The 11,762-nt window shown below is 47.6% G+C and overlaps 1 protein-coding gene across 1 annotated transcript in view; it reads right to left on the bottom strand.

Moving 5' to 3' along the window:
• Window positions 1–218: 218 nt before the first annotated feature.
• The window catches only part of Tdp1 (tyrosyl-DNA phosphodiesterase 1), a 68,033-nt gene continuing 56,489 nt past the window's right edge, over window positions 219–11,762 (bottom strand). Inside the window, exons 15-16 of the mRNA XM_021178876.1 lie at window positions 5,901–6,009; window positions 219–475 (exon numbers count right to left, since the gene is read on the bottom strand). Coding sequence (XP_021034535.1) covers window positions 402–475; window positions 5,901–6,009 — 183 coding nt within the window. The 3' untranslated portion in view covers window positions 219–401. The remainder of the gene's footprint in view (window positions 476–5,900; window positions 6,010–11,762) is intronic.

Here is an 11,762-nt window from a genome sequence, read left to right as displayed (position 1 = left end):
GGGAAGGAAGGACATCTCTGGGCATGGACAGAGGACACACCCAACACAAGTCAAACTGATTTAGAAAGCTGGCACCATCACTGAGCCTTGAGATCACCACTTGGGCGAGGCTGGCTGGCCAGCGAAGCTCAGGGTCACAGAGACACCACTACCATGCCTTTTTTTTTTTTTTTGCATGCTTGCTGGGGATTGGTAATTCCGTTCCAGGCCTGTACACATTTTTAAATACTATGAAATTTAATAGCTTGATTTTAAGGACATATAAAAGTGAATTAAGAAAATAACACCTCTTCTTTAATAAGAACGTTGACAATGGCCACCAGACACATAGCCAAGAAGGACTTTTGCGAGGAGTTCCTGTACGGGTGCAGGACTTTAAGGGAGGTGAATGTTCAGTCGTCTCAGGAGGGCACCCACATGTTGCCGTGTGTGTCAGGTGCTTTGACATAAGGAATGTTCCAAATCCAAGGCCGATCTGCGGAGGAAGCACATCACGTTACATTTACTTGGACTTTATCACAGGCTGCAGCTATTTGCCTACTGGGATCAAAGCATTTGGTGCTCAGCTCTCCAAGTTGTGAAGAATATTTTCCGAATCAGCCCCTCCCCCCACCTCCCACGACACCGTCTGCAGATAATAGCTTTTATAAAGGTTCATGTGAGAGCTGAGGGTTAGATGAGCTTGGGGAACAGGCCAGGAGAGAGCGACATCAAGCCATGTAGCGTGTAAGACATAACACCCGACACATGACCCCGCCTTGTGCATGCGTGTACTCTTTCCTGTGCATGTGGTGTGCAGAGGCCCGGGTTGCAGGTACACGCCACCATGGTCCCTCTCTGTGTGGTCGCTGGGATCTGGACTCAGGTTCCATGCTTGCACAGTGCTTTACCCACCCAGCCACCCCAGCCTTTCACTTCTCTTAGGAAAGCTGACGAAAACACGGCAGCAGCTGGCACCTTTCTGCTCCTACTGGCTCACACATCACCAAGAAGCCTTGGGTCCCATTCCCGGAGTGTTTTTGTTATATTGTTGTATTAAAGGTTAATGATAACAAGACAAAAAGACCTCTATAAATGACTGAAGGCTAATGTTACAGAAGCAACAGGCAGGAAGGCCTGTGAAGGTTCCTAGCACAATGAGGATGTTCACTAAATGGGGCTTCTCTCCTCTCCCTCTCTCTCTCTCTCTCTCTCTCTCTCTCTCTCTCTCTCTCTCTCTCTCTCTCTCACACACACACACACACACACACACAGACACTGAGGACACTGGCCTGAGTTGACATCAGAAATCTTCCAGTCATCCTCCACCTTATTCATCGAGGCAGGGTTCTCAATTCAACCTAGAGCTCACCACACAACACAGCTAGTCTGATTGGCAGCTCACTGTGGTAATCCCACCACCTTCTGACCACTGGAAATGACAAGTGGGGCACCATGCCCACCGGTTATTTAGATGGCCTCTGGGGACTCAAGCTCCAGTCGCCACACTTGTGTAACCACTGCTTAAACCACTAATAACTCATCTCCCAGTCAAGCCATTCTCACAACACATTAGTATGGGTAGAGTAGAACCATTTCAAAAGAACCACAAGACAGGTAGGGTGCAGATAATCCCAGGTTAAAAGGGAGTCCCCATCACTGCCTCTTCTTCTGTATTACAGAAGATGGACTTTTAAGGCCATAGTGCTTATTGTAAACAGGTTTCCTCAGTCATAAGGATGGCCAGGCAGTGACCCAGCCCTACAAACTTGACATTGGGAACCTTTCCCCCCTCTCTAAAGAAGCGATGGCAGCTCAGAGGACAGCCTGTTTGTGTCGGTAGCCTCAGAGCAATCATGCCCACAGCCACACACCGGAGGATCTGAAGGAGTTCCAAAGATGGCAACAAATTATCTTAACATCCTTGCTGTGCAGGCCTTGAAAGCAAGGAACAAACCCTTTTTGTTGACTCACCAAGCTTGTGGGAGCCTGGTAAGCCCAGGGTGTGTTTTCCAGGTTTGTTTTCTAAAAAGACGAGGGCCCTCTATCTGTGCTGCTCTTCCTTCACAGGCACCACCTTCTGCACCTGGATCTGTTACACACCCATCTTTCCCATGTCTTGCACTGCCCCGCTTCATTCAAGGCAGAGGCCACCTTGATTCTTGCCATGTGTACTTCACATCGATGCCTGGCACAAGGCAGACTTACTGATGCCTGGCACAAGGCAGACTTACTAACCAGCCAGTGACCTCAAGATCAGAACTGCATGTATTCCCGTCCCTCACCCTCAGGCAACAGGGACCAGACAAGGACCTGGGCGCCCCCTGCTGGCAGATGTCTGAAGCTCTGCTTTGTAAGAGAGCAGAGTGTCAGCACTCGGGTGGATCACGTTCCAGGCTGGCTGACAGGTCTGCCACTTCTTGGAGAGGCAGAAAAACAGCCGCAGGGAGACGAGGGTGGCTGTGCCACTACTGTACCTTTGTGCCCATGACTACTGGGAACACACGTTTAACACTCACTGACTTGTTTTTAAGCAATCCTCTTAAAATCCTCTAAAGGCCTATCAAAAGCAAGCCTGCCTTGTAATCGGCTCTTTCCTTCGACCCTTTAAGGACTGGCCCAGGGTTAAGGGTCTATAACTGTTACTGCCAGGCCCAGACCCTTACATGCCCCACTGTGCAGGGAGACTTAAGTACTCACTTTAAAGGACTCTTTCTGAGGTCAGAGTTCCCCAGCAGAGGCAGCCTGGGTTGTGTGTGTGGGAGGGGTGGATAAAGACACAGCTCTAGAGTGTTCCAGTGACATCAACTTCAGCTAACCCAGGAAACGAGGTGAAAAAAGACAGTCCAACTTGGAAGACGAGGGAAGTTCTAAACCATGGTTCTCTGCTTTAGCAAATTTAGCAGAAACGCAATGGCTTATAAGGGCAGCATCACTGTTAACTGAGGCACTCTCACTGCCTCCTCCTGAGGATCTGGGAGTGTCTGTACTGGAGCAGAACACTGGTGGGAGGAAGAACTCACCTCGCCTCACTGAAGCATAACCAGAAGGCAGTACGCTACCCGCTCACCTTCCAAAGGTTTGTGGTGAGGAATCTTAAGGAAATTATTGTTGAAATAACCATGCAATTGACTCAGGTCCCTTGAGATAACCCAAACTTGATGCTGGGGAGAACTCAGGCCTACCTGCATCACCCAGAGACTCTAAGAACTTTGCCTGCACACAGTAGGCTCTCAATATTATGGATCTGTAGAGAACTGTCAACTATGGCTCAGAGCAAAGCTCCCCAGGAGATGAGTGTAACTTCTGTCACGGTATCTGATCATCTTCTTTGTTCCAAGACAACATCTGGGTGAGCTTTCACAGTGGGATTCCTAGGTTAAGCTTTCTGTGCAGCCCTCTGATTTAAAAATATGGAATGAGACCTTGTGTGTGTGTGTGTGTTTTGTTATGGTTCAAAAATCCCTTTTAAAAATGAAGTGCTTTTGAAATGGCCTTAACCACTCGTTTTCCTTTGCCTTAATAAAACACCTCTGTATGGGCCACAGACCTTTACAGAACATTGGATGTATCTGGAAAGTAATATCTGAATTACTGGCATTATTCTACACACTGCTGAAGGAACGCAGAAGTCAAAATAACAGTGATAAAGCACAATGTTCCAATTTCTTTTCTATGTATCTTTCAAAGGAAATGCCTAGGAAACAGAAATTCAACAAAAACACCCTATAAAGCCCCCTGTCTGCTAGTTAAATGGAAGGTCTAACTTCCTACAGTCTGGGATAATGCTTGCCTACTGCAAAATTCTGAGCTGTTGTGAATGCTTTTCCTACTAGAGGGAAGGGACTTTAAGACGTCCCCGGGCTTTGCGATCTCCCCACTCTTGTTTTCCTACCCCTCTGGAGACGAGGACTACTGGACTGGGACGGACTCCAGCCACAGCTAAGGAGGGCAAGGCTCAGGGTCAGACCCCAGGAGGCAGGGCCCTAAGCAACCATCCCAGGTCATTCTTCTCTAGGACTTGACTTAAAAGAAAAGAGGAGAAACATGACGAATAGAGAAAGAAATGAAAGCACAGAGGTGAAGGGGACTGACCTACGAAAGCTATAGACTCCAAAGCCACTGCTCAGTAGGAATAGGGAGAGGGGCTCTCACAAATGCACTGCCCAGTGTCCAGGGGACTGAACTAGACCTTGGAAGAAGAGCAGTTATGATAAATGCAGCTGATGTTTAGCGACTGCTAGCTGCGCTAGGCACTGCGGGGAGCACTTGATAGACTTCGCCTCAGTTCATGCTCTCAGCAGCCTGCAGGAGGGACTGGGATTCCCCACATTGCAAACTGACACAGGCCTAAAACTCACTGAGCTGCCCAAGGCAACTCCCTAAGCAGGACAGGCGGCACATAAACGTGTTCTTTCAAATCACGGCCTCCTCTTGAAAATTTTATTTTGGCAGAGGCTAAGGTAAAATTTCACCTTTGGTGAAATTCGGGTTGAAATCTATTGCAACCCTGCTGCTACAATGAGTATGTATGATATACAAACACTAAAAACTCATAGAAGAGTCATGCCTCATAACTGTGTCAACAGCTGGGCCGGGAGGGGCAATGTCACCTGTAGCCTTCGGAATGGCACACTGGCAGCATATATCAACACAATCTTAAGAAATGGGCCCACCAGACAGGGAGGCTTGGTTCATCAAGAAAGCCCCAAGGTGACTGTGGGCAGGGCAGCTGTCAGAGGGCAGCTACCACTGGACCGTCCGCCATGAACTGAATGACAGACATTTAATGGAGTGACGCCATTCAAACCTCCTGTCACATAACAGTCTCTGCTCGGATTTAGCACATTTGCATATTCTAACTTGGCCACTCCTGGAGGCGTCTGTTCTCTAGAAGATATGTCAGTTATGACTGGATAGTAAACACTTGCCATTTGAAGTTGGAAGTGTTTCCTGATTGCACATCTCTATGACCCTCCCTGAACCCACTTTAAAGACGGACATTCTTGGGGTGATGACACCTGCTGGGTGAGGATGGTCACCCTGGGATGATCCCCAGTGAGGAAATCTGACTCATGCTGTGACTCTTTAATCAAGTTCCTCATGTTGTGGTGACCCCCAACCATAAAATCATTTCATCGCTACTTCACAACTGTAATTTTGTACTGCTATGAAATGTAATATAATATCTGATATGTAGGATATCTGATACGAAACCCTAAAGGTCCGTGACCCACAGATTGGCAATCACTGCTGTAGATAGTCCTATGGACTCTTTATTGGGAAATATACTTGGTTACTGCCTCTAGGAAAGTCAGAGTCCACTACAGCAAGTTTCAAAGTGTGGCCTGGTGACCTCTCCTGAGGGTTTGTTATAAATCATCGTTATTCCTTAGTGATCCAATGCCCTCATGTGTTTTCCTCACTTTTATGTGTGTAGAGGCTATGTCTGTATGGGTGGCATCACAGCAGAGGGAGTGGCAGCAGATGAGAGGGTTCAGCAGTCAGCTTTTAGGCTGCACAATAAAGACACTTTTGAAAACCATGAAATGATATTACCTCCCTCACTAATTTTGTCCTTTACTTTTAGAACTGGCCATAAAGCATAAAGTTTCTTATTATTTTAAAACTAATAAGTCAATATAAACATTTAAGCATTTTCCAGTTTCCACTATAGAAAATACCAATACACACATGAAGCTCGAATAAATGAAGGCTCTTTTTGATCCCTGGTAACTGAGTGTGAGTGGGCTCTAAGAGAAACCGAGTTGCTTGAGCGGCCTCAGGCAGGGAAGCAGGTACCCTCTGCACATCTGAGCTTGCAGAGGTTTCCAGGACCCAGGCTCACACGGAGCCCAGGGCTGCCTCCCAGGTGCTTACTTCCACTGCTGTGCATGATCATGGTTCCCTTTGTGTCTCACCTTTACTCCCGTACAGCTCTGGGGGCAGGTCATAGGGCACAGGAAAGGAGGCCATCGGCTCACAGCTGCTGGAGAAGAATTTCTGTTTCACTTTGAAGGTGTCCAGGCCCTGCAGACACAAGAGGGAGGGGCTGTGATGTAATCTTGTTTTCTAAAGTAGCCAGAAGATCTTAAGAATGATTTATTTTTATGATACCCCCTAAGAATATGAGTGATTTCAGAGCTATTTTCAATGATGGACAGGAAAATATGTTCTATAACTCCTTCCCCCAAATTATTTTCTTCTATAAATCTAAGAAAGGCTGCATGTAAGAATGACGTTAAGTCCTGTGAGTTTAACAAAGGACAGAGAGGATGCTGGGTATAAGCCTGTATTCTACCAAGCACCGCATACAGTTATCAGGGGTGGGTTCCAGGACTCCCTGGACCAAAACATCCCAGAATACTTTCAATATTGCTACAGTATCAGGCTGCCTGTTCTGGTGTAATACATAAGCTTTTATGTATAATGAACATGTGCCAACATAAGATAGGAATAGAAAAGTGAAATTTCTTCAAGACCTACCAAAACGAAAGGTTCATTCCGAGATCTGTAGAACAGAGAATTAATCTCCACTCTGCACCAGGGTAGAGGGGAGCGGCTCCTTCCAGGCTGCTGTGCACACTACTTTTTCTTCCTCACAGGCCTGTACAGTGCAAGTTCCTAACACACTAGCAAGTGCTGCCTCAGGGGACCCTGGGCCATCCTGGCACCCTGCTCTCTGGTCTGTTTCACGGTCTCTTACTCTTACTGTCTGTCTCTCTACCAACCCGAACACATCCACCTCCTAAAGGCATAGCAAACGATGCCAATGTCCTAATAGCTGACTAGAAAACAACTGTAGAAGACTCAGTCCCCAGTAAGGTGTGTGTGTGTGTGTGTTGGGGTGGGGTAGTCACAGGCACCATGTGAGAGGACATGGCATCACACAGGGGCTTCCTGACACTCCCCGAGTTCTAGCCTTCGTTCTGGCATTCACTAAGCATTCATTCATTCATTCATTCATTCATTCATTCATTCATTCATTCATTCAAACTACTATTTCTCCAGCTGAAGCTATGCTAGAGCTCCCGAGAATATATTGTAACTGCACTTATAACTTGTAACCTTGTAGTCTTTCTGGTTCCCTATTCCTTCAGGGGTCTTAAAACACTAAAAGGGAAGGTGACGACCCCAACCCCACGCAGGTGAAACCGGAATAATCAACAGCACAGCAAATGGTGCCACTATGAACCAATGATGTCATCGGCCCCAGCGTCCATGAACATAAAGCTAGAACTGTATCTGTTCAGAGCACATGTGAACCTACAGTAAGCTCTGCTCCACTGACTGCTCCTTACCCTCTCCTTCAAAGTTCCCTTATGGGGTACTTCAGATATATAAGCCAATAATCCTCTGTCCCGGGGGAACTTGGGAACTTTTGTTTATGAGACGACCTTTCTGTCAGATGTCAGCCTGCCTTGGGAAACCTTACTGGACCTGAGGCTGACAGATTAACAAGCTTCCCTTCTGGGTCAGGCATGGTACCAAGCTCTGGATATGCATGAATCAATAGAGCCATCATTATTCCTGTCCGCATGGAATGCACAGTGTTGAGGAGGCGCTAAGGAAACATTTTTATGTACAAGTCTAACAGATGATGGCAAGTTGTGGTAAGTGTGGTGAAGAACTGTCTTGGAGGACTACAGGAGAATAGTGGCCTGTTTTCACTTTAGTGGTGATAGCCAGTGGATGTCTCCCTCCAGGGGCTGCACCCCTCACTGTGGGCTGGGCCCTCCCTCATCAACCACGAGTAAGAAATGTTCCACACACTTGCCTATTCTCAAGGAGACATTCTCAAGGTTGAGGTTCTCTCTTCCCAGATGCCAGCTTGTTCCAGGCTGACAAGAAACCAACCTGTACAACATTTCAACCTTCAGTCCCTAGGACCAGCCCTGCTGCTCCGTGGGTATGCAAGAGACACCGCGCTGCAGGCATGAGACTGAAAATGGCCGCTTTGCTTGTTTTATTGGCTTCTGCACACCAGCAGTTGCAGTAACACACATTAAGGACCACAGAAGAGGGTCTGAGATGAGGCTCAGTGGTAGAGAACTTTCTGAATATGTATAACGCCCTGGGTTCAATCCCCAGCACCACAGGAAAACCAAACCATAAGGGCCTGCAGGCAGGTATGAGGTGATAGCTGTGGCAAAGATGTTGACTGATTTGTGAAACGCAGTATATGACACAGGCATGGCAGAAATGCTAGACAGACAGGACAGACAGATGGACAAACAAATAAATAAATATAAAGGGGAAGAATGACGCACATCTGTGGCAGGCTGAGAAAAGGCTTTGTAGAAAACCGGTGCTGTAGTGGTTTTTAAAACGTGGGTATAATTCTGATGAACAGCAATGGCAGGGGAGAGCATCAGGAGACAGCACTACAGTACAGTCCCGGAAAAGCTGAGAGGAGGCACATCTCATGGAGCTGAGCGCACTGGCATGGGAGTGGGGATGTCAGCGCTGGGACTGTTAGTACTTCCCTAAGTGAGAAGAGAGGTGGCCGTCTGCGCCTTGCCTCCACTAAGCCAGGTATGCTATCTGATTATTAGTGACTCCGGCATGAGTCAGCCTGGAGGTGTTGGGGGCAGGGGGTGCCTTGTTGCTGGGAGCTGGAGGTGTCAGAACACCGACGATATTGCTTGACTACTGACTTCAAGCCCTGCCTTGAAGCAATGAACTCGCCTTCTATGCTTGCCTTGTTGCTTATACTTGTCTGATGACTGCCGGTCAGTCACACCCAAATGCACCCCAGGGATGCACTTAGAGTCTGACGGTTTCATCAAGCGGCCCTGAGGAGCTGCAGAGGTTCTGAAGGACACAGCTCATCGTGAGGTAGCTGGAGGAGCTTGGGTAAGGGACTGGACTGGAGACTGCTCAGCCGGGTGACCGCGAGCGCTCACAAGAGAAACAGGAAGTGGTCATGGTCATGGGAGACACAAACCTAAGAATTAGAACTGCAAAAGGCAGAGGAAGGAAGTTGGAGACCATGAAGGCCTGCAGGCTTGGGCCTGCTGAGGCAAGCTGAAGACACTACTAGCCGACACTGCCACCAACACCTTCTCAGGGAAGAGCCAGTCTAACTGAGTTCTCAGGTGTGTTGTGTGACAGTGACTCCTGCTTTAGCGAGGAGGAGACAAACCTGGGCTGGCAGCTGTCCACACACACTCTGTCTTTGGGATTTGTGGTCCTATGCTCTTTCTACTACGCACACAATTGTCCTCATATTTGCTACAGAGAACCAGGAAAGCGGAAAGTCTTGCAACTGTACAAGTCTTTAGCTCAGAGACTCATCATGTTCTTTAACAGCCATGAAGCCATGGGGGAGTCTTTATGGCCTTAACCCAGTTTTGATGCCCTACATGTTCCAAGCCTGGCCTCCCTCTTTTGATGTCTGATCTCAGACATAAGAATGTTTGAACCATCCACATCTGACAAGAACCAATATGCCTTTTTCTTGAATGCCATTTCTGATCCAAATTCTAGGGTATTAAAAAAAAAAAAGCACCACTTTTCCCTTCAATCGCATGTCAAATTATTTGAGGCTGTCTCCTAATTATCATTATTTATATATCACAGTGGTATTGCTTGGCATTTTACAAAACAGAGGAAGACACCCTCCCAGGCACAGTACTTAAGACAATGCATTTATAAAACACCAGGTGAGAGGGTGGACATGAATCACACATGACGAATTGCTGGCTTCTCCCTCTCTCAGCTGGGATCATTTATGCTCAGCAGTTTGACTCAATCACAGAGAGAAGTCTCCTCTGTCTGCAGCCGCAGATGTGGTTTGTGTTGTTAACTGCATGAGCTTGCGGGGAGTGGAAAACGCTCCACGAGGCACTGGTTTTTTTTGTTTGTCTTTTGAGATAGGATTTCACTATGTACTCCTGCCTGGTTGACTTGGGTTTTTTATGTAGATCAGGTTGGCCTTGAACTCACAGAGACCCAAGGCACTAGGTTTCTCTGGAACTAGAACAGCATATGAGTTTGTAGGCGGGAACCAGGAGAGGCCGAAGGGAAGATGCCTTCTTTATCAGCTGGGCTGATAGGTAAGAAAGCAAATGACAGAAAGGTGGTGGCCTGTACCCTCGGCCCTCAGATGCTTCCAGCCAGGGTCTGAGGAAAGCTTACAGAGTGGGCTCTGGAGAGGAGGGGCTTTGGTGGCTGGGATGCTTTTGAGGTGCAGCTTCCGGGGAGGAGGAGGACCGGTACAATAGTGGGGGTGGCATGAAGACTGATCTGGCTGAGAGCCTAGAGGACAGGCCTCTGCTTTCAGCCCTGTAGTTTGTACTGCTCCCATCTCTAGGAGCAGCCTTTTTGAGCTCTAGGAAACAACCAGGCTTGTTTCTGAACCTTTGCAGGTTTGGGCTTTTAATTTTCATATGACTATGAATTTGTTACTACATGGTCCCCACTCTAGGACAGGCTTATGTGAGTAAAGAAACTGGGCCAGTCTAGCCCAGCTGACAAACAGGGTCCCATCCTGATCTCACTTCAAGTCCTTTCTCCACTGTCATTTTGGCTCCTATAGATCCAGGTCTCTTCATCTTTCCATTTGGCGCCCTGGAGATTCCCTTTCTTGGTTCTTGGGCGGTTCTCCAATGTGTGCTCCCAGTCTGTCTCCTCCCACATTATTTCAGTGGGAGTGATTCACGGGTGGAATTTAAAGGTTATAAGACATGCTCCATGGAGCACTCACTCAGCTGTGACCTCCTGGGACAGAGTGTGTGAAGGGACAAGGAAGAGGGCTCAGGTGCGGTGCTTGTGAATTTCTTTAGCTCTCTCAGCCACACCCGTCTTAGTGGAGCCTACCCGACTGACCAAAGATCATCTGAGAAGACAGCATTTGCTTGTGGTATGCACCATCTTTGAAAGCAGCAGCAACAAAAATAATGATTTAACCAAAACAGAGTAGGGGGAGTAGACTTGCTGATTGAAGTGAAGGCCTTTGAACTTGATTCTTTTCTCTTCCTTTTAATCCTGATGACAGAAAAGTCATCCATTGCCTGAGAAGCAAATGAACCTGAGGAGCAGAAGAGACTAGGATGGCTCTCTGTTTCTGTCAAGGGCGAAACATTATCATTATCTAGAGCAGTGTTCTTAGCCTTCCTAATGCTAAGACCCTTTAATGCAGTTCCTCATGCTGTGATGACCCCAGCCATAACATTATTTCATTGCTACCTCATAATTCTAAGTTTGCTACTGTTATGAATTGTCACATAAATATCAGATATGCAATATGTTCTGATATTTGACCTCTGTGAAAGGATCCATTGACCACCAAGGGGTCATGAGCCACAGGTTGAAAACTGCTGTTCTAGATCAATTCTAAAATTGCCAAAGGCATTCTTGTTGTAAATGAGGCATGCTGGCTCTGTACCTACTACAGTTTGGGGGCCCTAAAAGTGCTAAGTCACATGCCCAGATGACTGAATGTCAGGTCTTGTCACAGTTGTGGTAAAGTGGAGACCCTCTAGCTACTGCCTCGGCCTATTGGATCTACACATTCCTGTTTGCAGCACTGGTCTCAAGGCAGTGTGCAGGCTGCAGTGACTGCAGTGGCTCACAGGCTTAGGACAGAAGTAGCCCTGCTGGCAGCCAATGACTCAGGAATGTGGGTGGCATGGACATGGAGCTCTGACCGGGAGACACACAGAGGCTGATGGGGAAGGTGGATGTGGATGGTGTCTGGCCAGCAGGCTGACTGCACCAGTCTGGATAAGCTAAGTCTCCAGAAACCTTGGAGTGAAACACATTGAGGTGCGTGTCACCAG

The sequence above is a fragment of the Mus caroli genome, chromosome 12 (genome assembly GCF_900094665.2).
Source record: "Mus caroli chromosome 12, CAROLI_EIJ_v1.1, whole genome shotgun sequence".
Taxonomy (NCBI): domain Eukaryota; kingdom Metazoa; phylum Chordata; class Mammalia; order Rodentia; family Muridae; genus Mus; species Mus caroli.
This window is presented reverse-complemented; position numbering and strand designations above follow the sequence as displayed.